This window comes from Semicossyphus pulcher, unplaced genomic scaffold, assembly GCF_022749685.1.
Source record: "Semicossyphus pulcher isolate SPU_LCO1_2020_fin unplaced genomic scaffold, fSemPul1.0.p SCAF_19, whole genome shotgun sequence".
Lineage (NCBI taxonomy): Eukaryota > Metazoa > Chordata > Actinopteri > Labriformes > Labridae > Semicossyphus > Semicossyphus pulcher.
Window position 1 is genome coordinate 12,789,134 of NW_027211692.1, and position 15,911 is coordinate 12,805,044.

At 43.6% G+C, this 15,911-nt stretch overlaps 2 protein-coding genes across 3 annotated transcripts in view; one reads left to right on the forward strand and one right to left on the reverse strand.

Annotated features, from left to right (window-relative positions):
- The window catches only part of cux1b (cut-like homeobox 1b), a 64,505-nt gene extending 59,687 nt beyond the window's left edge, over positions 1 to 4,818 (reverse strand). For both annotated transcript variants that reach the window (XM_069669134.1, XM_069669133.1), the window contains exon 1: positions 4,748 to 4,818. In XM_069669134.1, the coding sequence (XP_069525235.1) occupies positions 4,748 to 4,810 (63 nt within the window). In that variant the 5' untranslated portion in view covers positions 4,811 to 4,818. The remainder of the gene's footprint in view (positions 1 to 4,747) is intronic.
- A 6,235-nt stretch (positions 4,819 to 11,053) lies between these two features.
- On the forward strand, positions 11,054 to 12,322 carry LOC138597424 (alpha-(1,3)-fucosyltransferase 4-like). The gene has a single exon (XM_069669022.1). It carries the CDS (start codon positions 11,054 to 11,056, stop codon positions 12,200 to 12,202), a length of 1,149 nt encoding a protein of 382 aa, XP_069525123.1. The 3' UTR covers positions 12,203 to 12,322.
- Positions 12,323 to 15,911: the final 3,589 nt, after the last annotated feature.

Here is a 15,911-nt window from a genome sequence, read left to right on the forward strand (position 1 = left end):
GAGCTGCTTTTTTTGTTGTTTATAAGGCAAAGGAACACGATACCGATACATTAAAACAAGTTACTATGACTGTATTTAGGTGTGGATTGGGGCAGCTGTGGCTCAGTGGTAGAGTGGGAAGGTTGGTGGTTTGATCTCCGACTGCTATAGTCTACATGTCGAAGTGTCCTTGGGCAAGATACTGAACCCCAAATTGCTCCGAAAGACCTCCCACAGCCTTCGGTGTATGAATGTAGTTACTTCCTGATTGGAGATTGGCACTTTGCACAGAAGCCTCTGCCATCAGTGTGTGAAAGGGTGAATGTTACATGTAGTGGAAAAGTGCTTTGAGTGGTCGGAGGACTAGAAAAGGACTATATAAGTACAGTCCATTTAGCATGTAAACATAAAATACATATTTAAATATTGGCTGTCAAACAATTTCAAGACTAAAAAGCAGTATATTTTAGAGAAGCTAGACACTAAAGGAAGTAAAAAAAAAAAAGGAGGTGCCTCTATTTCATTGTGATGTCTACGTTCGGCCTGTGAAGGAACACAGCAGCTTAATTAATTTGAACAGCTTATAAAAAGTCCTTTGTGAAATCAGTTGTGATGATTCATTTCAAAGTGTGAGAACACATAAAAGTCACTGCAACAAAAACTCTTTGTACTGTCTTTGTAGCGTCCCAGTTTTTCAGGCATTTCTCTGTATATAATCTGTATATATTATATATAATGTTTTACACTTGTGAATGGAACAGCAACAATAAAAACAGTTTTCTCTGTGCAAACAAACTCACTGTACTTGATGATTCTACCATATAGTATGACCAGGATATTTACTGTCCTAGTATTTTATCGATTCATATTACAATATTTGCATTTTAAGCCTCAGGGGAAATGAAGATCATCTTACTACAGGCGGTTCAAATAAAATGCAGCTACATGACATACTTTACTGTAGCTCAATGTAAAGTAAAAAACTGTGAAAACAAAAACAGATTCATGCAATATTTTCACCATAAGCAGAGACTTCCACGCGTTCAGGAAACATGTCTGTTTTTCACACACTTTTGCATAAAGCCGGCATTAAGAGCTGCTGACTCCATCTGTTTGGGCACCACTATTTTTAGACTTCTGTTTAATGCTTTTTATCTTTTGTTCAAACATCAGACCGCATTGGGCAAAATTTCTTTTACCACACAGGGTAAAAATTAAATATTCTGATATAGACTTTCGCAGAGTTAAATATTTACTCTTTTCGGTTTAAAAGCAGACAAAGTGGGTCTGCTGTAGACGCTCCTGGAAGCGGGGGGAGGGTGGAGAAACTGATCCTGAGTGTGACGTACACTAAATCACTGAAGAGTTTGGGAGTAAGGGCCTCGGCTGGGAATTAGCTCCTGATAAGGTGGATGAAGAGAACTGCACATTCCTCTCAGTCGTACGGAGCGCACCGTCCACACGGATAACCTCTAAGAAAGTGAGACGACACGGCTCTGACCAAAGCAGACCGAGGGCAGACCGGAGACCTGACATGCACTCGTCCCTCTCTCTCTGACTCATGCTTAGTCGTTCACCACCCACCGACACACAGTGAAACCTCAGTCCCAATGCCAGGTTTTGTCACTGGGCAGAGAAGCGGTTGGCTACAGTAAAAGCATGACGTGATGCCCCCTTCCTCTTTGCTCCCCCAGCCTGTGCAGCAACAGAGGGGTAAAAATATCCCACCAGTGAGTTCAGACAACCAGCTCATAAATTAACACTAAAACTCCTACAGACAACAGCGGGCCAGTCGCTGAGAGATTTAAACCACTCAGGTTGCCTCTGACCACAGCTCCAGGATCAACTTACAAAAGCCTTTTCCTAAATTTACCCATTAGGAGGTGTTGAATAAGAACGAGCTCTATATCAGTTTTCTAAGTCACTATTTAGCTGTACGCTAACATAGTAAACTATTTTTCAAAATGGCTCTGGGCTGCTTTGTTCCAGGAAATGTTATGAGGTGAGATGTAGGCTATTAAGGCCTAAACTGGGAATTGTGTATAACAGGACGGTCTGTTCTTAATTTCCAGAGCTTACAAGGAAAAAATAAAGTATAGGTTGAGGCTCAGCTATTTGCCCATATCTTATTAAGGCTTGTCTGCAATGAAGCGCAATCTCTCGTCGCTCCCAAGTAGAAACACAATGTTCCAGCAAACTGCTTGACTGGGTCAAAAAAAAAGGAAAAAACAACAGGAGAGAAGAGTGATGATCCCCTCTAAAGAAACTCAACTCTGTAATGGACGGACAGGGATTACAGACGTTAAAACCTCCTCCATCTGTAATTCACTGTCACCCTGCCATCATCTCTGAATCACTGATCCATTTTGCAAGTGTGCGAGACCTTGCTAAAAGCATCACTGTTGCACCAATTTGTGTTTGTAGTGATGGTGGGGAGGGGGGGGGGGGGGAGAAAAAAAAAGGAGGAAAAAAAAAAAAGCACACGGAGAAGACAAGTTAACAGCTCGCTGTGCTGTTTCAAAGCACTCTCTGTCCTGTAACAACCACCTAGCTAGTTTCTCACACAGCGAACGGGACACGCTGATCAAATAGGATTTTAATGAACATCAGCAGTTTGGAGCCTGAGGAATAGACGCTATGATGGCTTAAAGCTACTGACATCTAGCTTGGGTTGGATTTTCATCATCAAAAGAAACAGAGAGAAAAGGGAGAAAACATTCCTTTGCTGGTGCCTCTCACACAGACAAAACAGACTGTGAATCTAAGTGCAGGCTGTCCGTTCGATCACACGCGAGAAGCAAATGAGAAAGCAATTGGCTGACAAGGCCATGTGTAGACCATGATCATATCATACTAACCCCGCATTATCGTCAAAAACCGGATAACAAAAAAAGGTTCTTCTTCTCTGAAGGCTTTCCTCTAGGAGCCTCTCAGTGGGAGGGAGAGTAAATAAGATGTCATCAATAATAGACAGTGAATGTTCTGAGCAGTTCTGCACACACACACACACACACACACACACACAAGCGCCGACTGATTCCTATCCTGCAGACAGGCCTGCCAACCGCCAGGCTTTTTGCACACGCTCAGATTCACTGTCCTGACTAATCGCTTGTGATAGGGGCCTTTGCCATAATTACCCAGGGCCTTATCACAAACTTATGCGATGCATTTTTCATGTCCTGGCTGCTGGCAGTGCCTTCACTGTCCGCGCTGGCAGTCAATCCACGAAAAAAGACTGATCTCAGACAAATTCACACACACACACCAGTTCTTCTAAGAGGGCGAAATGGGTGAAAGCAGGGTGAAGGGCCAGGGAAGAGAGAGGGAAAAAAATGATAAAGGAGGGGAGGGGGAGGCGAGGGAGAGAGAGAGAGAGAAGATTGGGAGGGAGGGGGGGCAGGCAGGCAGGCAGGCAGGAAGGGGGTGGGAGATAGATAGTGAGGAAAGAAAAGAGAAAGCAAATTTTTTTACATAATGCATGAACAAGGGGGCACGAGTAGGAGGACCAAACCAGATCAAATAAATAGGAGAAGTGAAGCCTTGATGATGTGGCATAAGTGCGACACAAAGCCCGCTGGGAAGACTTGTTCACTGTCCTTTTGTCTACCCAGTTCATAGGGGCATCATGACCTAAATAAAAGTTTAAATCCCAAGCCTGAGCAATTCACAAAATAATGTATGAACAATTGGGTCTAGCCTACATAATGCAGTTTTATGTTAATTGCGACGAGGACTAGACTGCTAATATTCATAAATTGTGATTTGTAATTCAGCAATGCACGTTACATGCCACGGGAAAACACAACAGTGCCATTGTCTGCATGTCTTGTGATAGGTCAAACACGCTCTAATATACACAGGCTATATTCACACACTGAATAGGCCCCAATATTTTCCTCATATCCCTCACTGTGCCGTGGATGTCCTCCTCCGTGCACGCGGAGATTAGCCGCGCGCGTGAGGCTGGGACATTTCTGGAGTTCATCATAATCAACAAGGTCATGCTCTTTTAATTTTTCTACTACCAATTTTATTTTACTGCTCAGCGTGAACAAACACTGTCCCGTCCCAGTCCACTTTCTCAGACGTGGCAATGTCTGTAAAAACCTCACTGTGTATAATTGCCGTCAGAAGAAACAGCGAAAAAAAACGGCCGAGTTCATCAACGACAATCACCGGGACGACTTCAATTTAAACTGCTTCAAAACCGTTAGCCGTTAACCTGCTAATGTTTCCATTCGCGTTCAAATAAACTTACCGAATTGACAGTTAAAAGCAGAAAAAACACGAGTAAAAGCGCTGTTGTGTGTCTGAGCTGCCCGTCTCAACGGCTGGTGTCACCACAGCGCCACCGTATAATGAGTCGCACTTATTTTTCCCCCAAATTATCCAACCTTACAGCGGCTAAAGCGTCGGGCTAACTACGGCTACTCGCTCCAGTAAAAGTTGAAGAACACGCAATAAAGATAGCTGACCGAAAGCTTTCCGCCAAAGCCCCGCCGTTTTGTTTTTATTTCAGCGCATCCCCGCGGCGTCGCCCCGGCTTGCCCAGTTGCAGTGTCCGATCGATGTTGAATTGAACAAAGAGGATCAATTTCTGATCAGCGAGAGAGCCACTTTCATCAATGTGAGGAAGAGGTCTTGAATTCTCTTCCGAAACACCTACGAGGCGGCCGCGGAAAAAACACAAAACACAGCGGCCGAAAGACACAAGGCAGCCTAAGCGAACAGAGGGCTAGACGGTTTAAAGAGAGGTTCAACTGACCTGTAGTTGTTGTAAGTCAAAGCGCTTCCAATATTGAAACATCGATCCTGCATTGGCCGCCATCTTGAGACATATTGAGACAGGAATGAGATGCTGATAGAGAGCGCGGGGGTTGGAGTTCAGTGGAGAGGACCGGGCGGCTGGAACACCCGGACTGGACTACTTCCACTCACGGCACGGTAACAGCTGGAACACGGAACGGAGTCAGTCTACAGGAGTGTTGCCTTAATAACGCCATTATAATTGCTTAAATAGCTTTTTATCAACATACAGATATTACAGGTAAATAACCAAACTGGCTTTAAATTACACTTCGTTTTAATATAAGGTTGAAATACATAAAATTGTGAGCGCAGGATGAGTCCGTGTTTGATGCTGTAGTTTGTGTGATCATTATGTTTTATGGAGAGCAAAGATCATACAAAAATAATGCCAGGAGGCGACTTGGAAGCCATATCTAAAGAGGAAAATAATCCCACCAGGAGAGCTGTAACGACCAACGTGTTCTCTGAGCTGTTCAAGAAAATAGTTTATACCAACTACTATTAATTCGTTAAATCAATAATAATGCTCTTCCAAAATCCGCATGACAGTCAGATTAAGAAAATAAAAGTCGATTGGAAGATTCTTTCCATATTTACTTATTTGAATATTGTCATAGCATCATAATGCTCTGTTGTGAAACTGCTAAATTACACACAGTCCCTTTTGTCTGTTAAAACGGCATACATTTAATTAATACATATAATACATTAAAAGAAGTAATGTACATGTCATTTTAGGATACTACATCCTTTTTTGTTTTTTACTTGTTTTGTAATCCTAGTGATGGGCATACGTTTTGTTCTACTATGGATGTGTAGGAAGGGGAATTTCTAGATAAATCAAGTTAAATGTAAATTTAAACCTTTAGTAATTAATTAGAATTAGAATCAAGGTAAAATGTATGTGTTTAAATTGTTAAAACATTAAAAAACAAACATTAAAATCTAATCAGGCATTTAAAAAGAGTCACTGCGACAAATTAGAGATTCATTATTGATAATTGTTTTATGTTATTCTTTAGTAAAAGTGTGGTTTAGGTGTACAAACTCATCCTCAGCAACAAAGCGAGGCTGCTGAGGACCTGCTGAACTTGGACATTTCAGAAAAGATGGAGTGGACTCACACATGGTAAGTTCCTGATTCTTTTAGTTTATAATCATTACAATAAAATAATCGGCCTGCAGGTCTCATTTAAGGCCTGTCTTTGCTTTATAGATATTAATCACATTAGTTATTCAAATAACACTGTCGGCAGTTAATCCAGAGCGGCCCTTGCTGCAGCAGGGCAGCCCACTGGTTACAGTGTCAATGTGCATACACATCTGCTGTTGAAGTGACCTTGAGCAACACAATGAACCCTGGCTGCTCCCGAGGCGTCACTCCTGCTGACCATGTCCTCTGACCCCCCCCCCCACCCCCCCCCCACCCCCACTCCCCTCAGCTTGTGGATATGCAAAGAATTTCTAATTACACTGTACGTATGGAGTGCCCTGAATTCCTGTGTCAAGCTGTGCCGCCCTGTGCACCTTAAACGCATCACGCCTCGGCTTCCAGTCGCTCTGCACACCGAGCTGGAGCCGGGCTGCACAGGTTTATCAGGGTAACACATCTGCTGTGCACATTGTTTTCATTTTTAGCTTGTTGTGGGTTCCCAAATTTAACTTTTGCAGCGTGTTGTAAGGCGTTACAGTGAAGGCTCAGATCTGATATCTATCAGCTCAGCCTTAAAGAAACACCTTTAACTTCATATTTTCTCTCTAATAATGTCCTTTTTATTTTTTACACCCGTTGCACTTTAATTGCAGTCACTAAAAATAAACATACAAGAATTTGCCGTAAATAATCACACCTCTTTCACTGCACTTGTGTGGACACAAAGGTGGGTATTTTAGTGCTTAAAATAAACCCAACTTTCAGGTGATTGCTTGATCTGGTTTGCTGTTAGGGTCTCCCTCCTTTCACAGTAAAAGCTCAGTGCTCTGATGTGTAGCCTCATAGCTTTGCCTTATTTCATACTACATTTAAAGACAAATACGGTGAATTATAGGCAGTCACATGCTTTAAATAAACCGAATCAGACTGTAAGCAAAAAATAGAAGCAGCTGCTTTAGGAGGAAAAAAAGACACATGATTTGTGTTACTGACAGTTTCCATTACAGGTTATTTCTCTATCATATTTCTCTATCATGATCTCCTGTTTAAAATATAACCAACTTATCTGCATTATGAAATGCATTATGAAGATGTCTCCGACAAAATAGTGCACATGAACCCGTAAATCCTGTCTTTAATCCTCTCGTTTCTTTCCCTTTCCGCCATGTTAATCAGTGCTTCCATGGCTCGGCCTGCATGACTTGTGATGCTACCTATCATTAAGCCAAACCAGAAATACAGGTCTGAGATAATGTGTACAGGCTTAGTAGCTTTGCAGTGTGTCCATTATGCCGTGTTTGTACAGTTTTGTCTTACTATTGCACTAAGAAAACACAGCACTAAAAGGAGCGTATTTAATGCCAGTGGTTTTATTTTGAAGGGGATGGTAGTCAGATGTAGTATATCAATTAATAAGAACATTTAGATGAACTCTTAAATGTTTTATGATATTTTTAACAATGTTGAGGTTTTGCTTTGACCTTATATGCACCTTATATACCTTTGCTCATTAGTTGTGTTATTTATCATGTCATAAAAGACCATAAATACAGTTGCAACCATAATTTCTTTAACATTAAATCGCAACAAAAGAACTTCTCCTTCTCCCTAAAGCTTTATAAATAAAACGTCCTCCGAATGAAGACATTTGCCTCCTTAAAACAGCCTTTTCATCATCCTATTAAGAGAAATCTTGAAATTAGAGACAAAAAGTGCTGCCGTTAAATGTTCAAATAATTAACAATAAAACATGGAATGGATTTTATCCTCGATCTCAGAACAGACGGGCATTTTCTCTTTCGGGTGATCATTAAACCAGTCTGTCTTTGACTTCATTTTCGTCTATGTTTTTATGCCAATCCTGTTCAGTAAAGCTATATTTTAATTGGTAAAATAATCTTCATGCAGAGTTAAAGCGAACATTAAAAATCAGTTGATTCTGTAGCTGCCAGGCGCTCTCATCTCCAACGCTCTGAATTCAAGCACACACTATCTCCACGAGGATTTGACTGCAGCTCCACTAAAGGCTCTGGATCACTTTGAAGCAGTGGGGGGTACGCAGTGTAAGTCAGTGCAAGTAAGACTCTGAGTTATCAATCCACCTACAAATTATCATGTTCCTGCTACAGAAGCTCATGCACGTCTGGCATGAACGACTTGAGAGGGTTTTTTTCCCCCCTCACTTGTCTTTTTATTGCACTTTATGGTAAAATTAAAGGGGAGGATAAAATAACGTAAATTGTTCCTGACAAGGACGGCAGAGGGAACATGTTGGGGCCCACAGATTTAGACTCTAAAAGGCCTCATCAGTTCATGAGCATTTGGTTAAAGTTTAAATATAGAGGAGTAAACACACATTCTTTGTGTCAGCGCCATTATACAACGAGATCTTCTACCCCGCCGGAGCTACAGGCTATGAAATAAAACAGCCGTTCTATCCTTTAGCTTTCCCACTTTTCTCTGTTTGTGTCCCTTTTTCCTCCCGCTCATTGACTCTGCCTGCAAGGTGCTTTTAGTGGGGGCCTTGTGTGGCTGGGTTAGAGATGGATGTGTGGCCCTTGGGAGCCGCAGGCGGAGAGCAACACTGATCATGTCAGACAGGCTGGGGAGGCTGCATAAGATCATCGTCACCCAGCAGTGGAGTGAATCGCCGCGGTGGCACTTTCACACAACCTCTGACCTCAGGGGTAACCTCTGAGGTCATGATCAAGGTCAGGGGTCAGCGAGGGCCTCTGCGATCAGGCTCCGCCCTCCTGCCTCTTCCTTCTCTTTCTCTCTCTCTACATGTTCTCTACCTCTTTTTTTTTTCTTCCTCTTTCACTCATCTTCTATCTGTTTGTCCATCGCTCTCACTCTCCTTCTCCGGCCGGGACCAATTGAGACATCCCGTCCCCTGGGAGAGCAAAAAGGAAAAGAAGAGAAAATCAATAGGGAAGATGAGTGAGGACCTGGGGGTCCCATCAAAAACTGAATGCTTCTCTCTGTGCTGGTATGATTCACAGAAACACACACAACAGATACACAGCTGTATTACATCTGACAAACAGGAAGTTAGCGGTAAACATGACCTTTCTTCACCTGATCCTATAAAGATGGCTGACATTGTCCACATAAAATGACGAAAGCGGCTCTTTTTTGTCCTCCTGCCTGTGTTGCATTCAAGTACATACACGTAATATTGATCCCTGCAAGGTTTTCGCAAGTAAATGAACAACCCCGATGACAAAAATGTATTTTCCAGCAAGAGAGAAGAGGAAAAATAGAACCCAAAAATGCCATGCTTTGTGTGTCACCCCGGCTGTAATTTAAGCTGAACAAAATGTCACCATATCACCAATCAGTGCGACTTTAATTATAGCACATTTCCAGTAACATTTGCAACATTTCTGCCTTAAAAAAAGGATTAAAATAAACAACTGAAAGAAGACAAACAAAGCTCATTCCTCTGTGTCACGTCCTGACCTCAGCCACCTCGGCTATTTCTGAGGAAAAGACACACATGTGTTTATAATGTTTGGCCTCGCCACGTATCCATAACTTATGAGTCCGCCGTGCTTCTTCCCAACACGAGATAACCCCAGGCAGGACATTAAATGATCGTCTGAAAATAGAACTGTTCAGATGAAAGGGAGGATAAATAATGCAGAAAGAATACAAAACCTCTTATGGGGATAACTCGTCGTACACACATGCACGCACGCAAACACACAGAAGAAAAAGGAGAGGGGTTCTTTCTTTTTGCTCCATGGTGAAGAAAAGTGAATGGATGGAACAGGAAGGAGGAGGACCCAGTGGAGACACACATGCTTCTTGCTTCATCTCCTCCCACTCCTCCGTGTCTGCCATTTTTTTCCGCTCACATACAGACTTCATGACATGCTCTGTGTCTGTGGGGAGGAATAATGTTGTCCCAGTCACGCCGTGTTTTTCCTGCCCACCAGAGATCAGACACAACACACAGCAGCGCAGGATTTCCAAACCCCGCCGCCTCATCATTTTTTCATTAGTTCTGATCAGAATAATACAAAATGAAAGCCTAGCCGTGTGGTCCTTAAACACAACGTACACATCATCATCTAAGGGCCTTTGCGTCTCTTTCTATTCCTGTGTTTGTCTAGGTCAGATCACCAAATTAAAACTATGAGTCATTTATTAAGATTCGTAGTTTGAGGGCTGTTTTTGCAATGCTGGGTCATATCTGATAAATAAAACATTGAAGACAAACCTTTTCAAAGCCGTGCTGCTGCCTCCCTAATTTACTGCTGAAATGTTTATTCATTGGGAAAATTAAACATGCATGTTTTGGGAACATTTCCAGTGTAACTAGACTACACAGGCTGCACTGTGAGGTTGTGCTTGTGTAGGGAGACACCTAGTGGTTGATGACATATGTAGCACTTATATGGGGATGAACAGAAGACTGAGGGGCCTTTTACATGGTTTCTAATCTTGTTTAAAAGTTGTATTATTAACCTTTTAGATGTGAGGAATTGTTTCCACTTTAATTTCACAAGATTTTACCGGCTATGGCTTTAAATTAAGCTGCTGTATTGAGGATTCTCCAAGCCAATAGGATTCTGATTTGACCCTTGACCTCTATCCTTGCACAATATGCTTTAGTAAAAACAAAATAATGAAAAAAACCTAATGAAAAATGTGTCTTGTTGTTTCAAAAAGACCTCTGCTTATTGCATCAGCCCTTGGGCAAGGTGTTTACCCAACCCAAACGAGTCAGCAGGCCTCACAAAAGCCCCTTTCACTGGACACAGGAATCCAGCCCAACTGCCCCTGACAAGATTTTTGAGTATGCAGCATTTGAGAAATGATTTTTACTCTGTCTGCACCCAGAAGTCTGTGTGATTTTACCTAAAACAACCGGTGACAACAATGGTGTTTGCCTGCTGCAGATAAGCTGACCTCACGTCAACTGCCCTCCTTATCTCAACTGGAACAAAAATAGTTCCCCTGCCAGGTGTGTCTGAAAGCTGCTTCAAACAGGTGCTTTTTATATGCTATTTTTTTTTCCTGTAAGAGCATAACGGATGGATCGAGGAAACTGATTCTGCAGGAATTTGAATTGAGGGGGAAACAGCAGGGTGGAGGGCGTCCATGGGAGCTGGGGCTGAGTGGAGCCGCTCCACAGTCTCTGCTAAGAGAGCAGACAGACGCTCAGGTTTGTCCCCGACGAAGAAATGTTGTGATGTGTTTCTCAGAAGGACCCGCTCCTCTGTGTACGTGGCTACCCTCGGCTTTCTGTTCTTCCTCGGTGTCTGCCTTCTCAATCTTCCGGACCCGTTTGACTCCGGGCAGACCCGCGCGGTGACGCTCCTGATATGGACACATCCGTTCGGTCGTTACCGTAAACTTCCGGACTGCCTCGCGCTCTATCAGATTGCTGGATGCACGCTCACCGATGACTGGAGCCTGTACCTTGAAGCTGACGCTGTCATCATTCACCACCGGGAGGTTGCTTCTGGTACCGTTTATCTGCCAGCGGAACCGCGGCCAGGTGCGCAAAAGTGGATTTGGATGAACTATGAGTCTCCCGCGCACACACCCAGCCTGTGGCGTTTTAATGACGTTTTCAACCTCACGCTCACCTACCGGACGGATTCAGATATTTTCTTGCCCTACGGCTATCTGGTCCCCAGCGAACACAGAACTCTCCAGAACCGCTTTGCGCATCCGCTCCGCGCACCCTCGCGCTCACAGCTGCTCCGGCCCCGCCTCCTGGCTTGGGTCATCAGCAATTGGTCAGAGTCCCATGCGCGCGTGGCCCTTTACCACCAGCTCCGGCGACACATCAAGGTGGATGTGTATGGGCGCGCGGGCCAGCCGCTACCTGAGGACAGCGGCAGCGGCAGCGTGGTGCGCATGCTCGGACGGTACCAGTTCTACCTAGCGCTGGAGAACTCGCAGCACGCCGACTACATAACGGAGAAGCTGTGGAACGCGGTTCTGGCCGGGTCCATCCCGGTGGTCCTGGGTCCGTCCAGGAAGAACTATGAACGCTTTCTGCCCCCTGAGGCCTTCATCCACGTGGACGACTTCCCCACAGTGCGCGCGCTGGCTCGGTACCTGCTGAGGCTGAGGAGAGATCCGGCCCGGCTGAGACGGCACCTGGCCTGGAGGAGGGGCTACAGCCTGTACCAGCCGTCCTTCTGGGCTGAGCACTACTGCACGGCCTGCAGGGCGGTGAGGAGGACCAGAGGCAGGACTGATGTGGTCACAGACCTGACACGCTGGTTTCACTCGTGAGAAACAGCTGGATCACGTGATCACGTGACACCTGATGACAGTCAGCTTTCACAGTTTACAGAACAGAACAGAAATATATTTATTGTCAACCATGATTGTTTTAGATACTGTTAATTATATTTACTTGTTGACTTTAATGAGATTGACTTGTACTTTTATGTGAGAATAAAACAATATTTGCGAAAGAGGTCATCATTACTGAGAAAGTTTTTGCTACCCTGTATTGTTAAAGCATGGAAGGAGGAAGTGAACATGTGTGCCTGCTTAAAAACAAGCTTTTGGAGTCACTTGACACAGGAACCAGAAGCTGTGATGTGGATCATATAAATTTACACCTCAGTGTTGGGGCCCTGACACAGAATTAACACTTTACTCTGTTGAATGAGACGTTTCCGGCAGGCACAGAGGCGGAAAATAAAAAGCTGCTCCTCATAATGAGCTGGTGCCTGAACAGCTGCTGAAGTCTCGGACGTCTATCAGAAATAATTCATTCAGACGGCCAGAACAGCCAGACCCATCATCCCTGTCATAAGCCCATTCATGTACACAAGGGAATTCTTTGCATATCTAGTACACTCAAATTTTCTGATTATGTTTTTAAATATAGACCCACTACGTGTCCTAATGCTTGTTCGAGACATCCTTATTCAAAGTATCTTCCAGGTGGCAGCATGGGCTCTATTTTCTAGACAGAACAGGTGCTGGACGCTTGAGGAAGTTGAGAAGTATATAAAGGGGGGACATTCCTTCTTTTGTTTCTTAAAACCTCATTTGATCAAAACAATACTGCAAGAAGATACACACGATAGTAAAAGCAAGTTTATTGCACTCACTAACTTGCAGATTTCATGCTGCGTTACAGCTCTTGTCAGCCGTACAGAGCAAGTGATTTTTTGAATATCATGCAGTGTTTTATCTGGAAGTATGTGTCACAAATCAAGAGAGAAATGAAACAGAAATATTAGGCTCGTTCTGACTCATGGGAAACAACTCTAGCTCCCCTCTCATACGACACAAATGTTCTGCTACAGGTGGCCACAAAGGACACAGGAGGCCCCAACATTGCATGTATGTTTGAGCAGAACCAGGTACAGGAGATAAAGAGGGGTAAAGAGCAGGCTCCCACATTCAGGGACCTTAGAGACATCTTTGCCACTCCAGTATGGAAACTTTCAAAATAAAAGGCTCTATTTCAGCGTGTCAGTTGTACATCTCAACTTGTTTTTATCATGTTATTTTCATCTTAGTTAATTCATCTTAATGATTTGTTTGGCCCCGGTGTTGGTTTGACTTTTTCCTAAACGGGAAGAAAAACTAAAAGGTCAAAGGTCAATTTGTATTGCATTTTAGAGATGCTAGTATCCATCCATTATCTATACCGCTTATCCTGTTCAGGGTCGGGGGAGGTGGCTGGAGCCTATCCCAGCTGGCATTGAGCGTGAGGCGGGGTACACCCTGGACTGATTGCTCGTCAATCACAGGGCTGACACATAGAGACAGACAACCATTCACACTCACCTTCACACCTGCAATTTTACAGTCACCAATGAACCTAACAAGCATGTCTTCGGGCTGTGGGAGGAAGCCAGAGTACCAGGAGGGAACCCACACATGCACGGGGAGAACAGGCACACTCCACACAGAAAGGCCCACTACGTCCGATCCAGGATTCGAACCAGGAACCTTCTAGCTGCAGTGCACCACCGTGCAGTGGCAATGTTAATATTTTGCCTTTTATTAGTCTTGAGTTCATATTTTTTTTGTGTGCAGTGCTGAAAATAAAGTCACATATATGCACTAAAAAAGATTATGATTATTGATTATAGACTGATAGTACCAAATGTTACTAGTTGGGTTTTTTCTGTTTATTATGTCTTATACCTCACTTCAACTGTAACATGGCTTTGACTGGGAACCCTTATCTAAAATTAATGTGTTTTTATTTTATTTTGTGTTTATTTTGATTACTTATTCATGCTTAGTTTCAGTCGTAAATAAATCTTAAGATGCTTTTATTGTCTCCCAAAAGGAAAGGCTCGTCTTGCATTGATGGAATCACTGCATAAAACATGTCACATAAGACACATAGCCAAATATAATCTTGGAGTGTGCACATAGTTAGCTTTAAATATTACATCTTAGCATTTGCCAATAAAAGCAATACAAAAAAAAAGCCAATGATAAGAAATAAAGTATCGGGTGAAAGTGAATCATGTCTGCAAAGATGAACAGTTGTTACTCGCAGTTTTACCTGTGTACTCTCAGGAAGTAACCTCAAGGAGACGACTCACGGTGCCTTCAAGGTCTCTGACCCAGAGGAAACAAGAGTCCTTGGGGAGCGAGTTGTATGTGAGTGTACAGTTCTGCACAAACACAACAGAAATGACTCTGACTCATGATTCCTCCCACAGGAATTCACCACTCAGATAGCTAATCACAATGACTTGTTAATCATTAAGAAAGTTCCGGATAATCCATTTCTTGTGGGGTGAAATACACATCACAGTAAATTCAAAGCCAAAGAGAAGGAAACAGTAATTCTTCCTTCCTGTTCCTCTCCTGCAGGATGAAATATCACCTCGTGTCACAGGCTGACAAGTTTACAGAGGATGAGGTGAGTTGTTGCTTGGCAACAAGGTGAAATATCGGAGGTATCAATATGAGATATGCGATTCAAAGGTGCGGGTGGTGGCGGCGGAGCGGTTGCACAAGTTGAAGGTGAGCGTGGATGAATACCCAGAATCTGAAGCAATTTAATGTGATTTAAACCCTTTAACTATCAGTTCCAGCTTATTACAAAGATCCTTCTCAGCCCTCTCTCTGCCAGACCCCCCTCTGCTGTAACAGTGCCATTCATAACCTACACGGCCCCCGGCGAGAGACACAGTAATCTCATTTGTGCAGCAACAGATGTTTCTCTTAAAAACATCCGTTGACTGGGGAGTGAAAAGTCTGCCTCTCATTCTCTCCAGGGATCAAAGAGACCAGTGTAATCGCTATGAAATCTGTCACATTTGTACTGGTTTGAGGAGACATATTGACTTACAGTAGGCTTACTATGTTGTGAAACCTAAACCAGGGCTACATTTTCCTGTTTTACGAGGAAGATTTCATGCTTTTTACATGAAAAAAGGCCGCACCTAGGAAGGGGGGAAAAGAGAGCAAAATGCATTTTAAACAACAAAACCCCCAGACAAATAAACAGCACAGCGTTCTCATGGCAGCGCGCTGTAGTAATCTGACGGCTGGTTTCCCATGGCTGTGTCTCGCTGCCCCATAGACCTCCACTCTGTCTCACTGATGGCTCCTGTGATTGCAATCATCCATCTTACTGTCAGAGGCAAAAAAAAAAAAGGGCAAGAAAGGGTGGAAATCACACACACCATCTCCTTCTCTCTCCCTTTCCCTTGTGTCCTGCAAACAAGCCACCCCACTGTGAGCAGAGACAACACATTCACCCTCGACTTTGTACGTGTTTGTGTGTCCATGCCTATATGATCTACAAGGGAGAACATGTGTGGGTGTGCATCTTTTGGTTGTCTGTGCCTGCCCATTATGCTGCATGATCAGTCACTGGAGTGTACACGGGGGAAGCGGTGGACATGTCTGATCTTGCAGCTGATCAAAAGCACCAGAGACTTGTTCCCTTGTGGCCGTGCAAGCGGGGCCTCATATCAACATGTCTCTGTTCAGTAGACAGGAAAAACAA

Coding starts and splice junctions, on each gene's coding strand:
- LOC138597424 (XM_069669022.1), top strand. CDS start 11,054: ATGGGAGCTGGGGCTGAGTGGAGCCGCTCCACAGTCTCTGCTAAGAGA.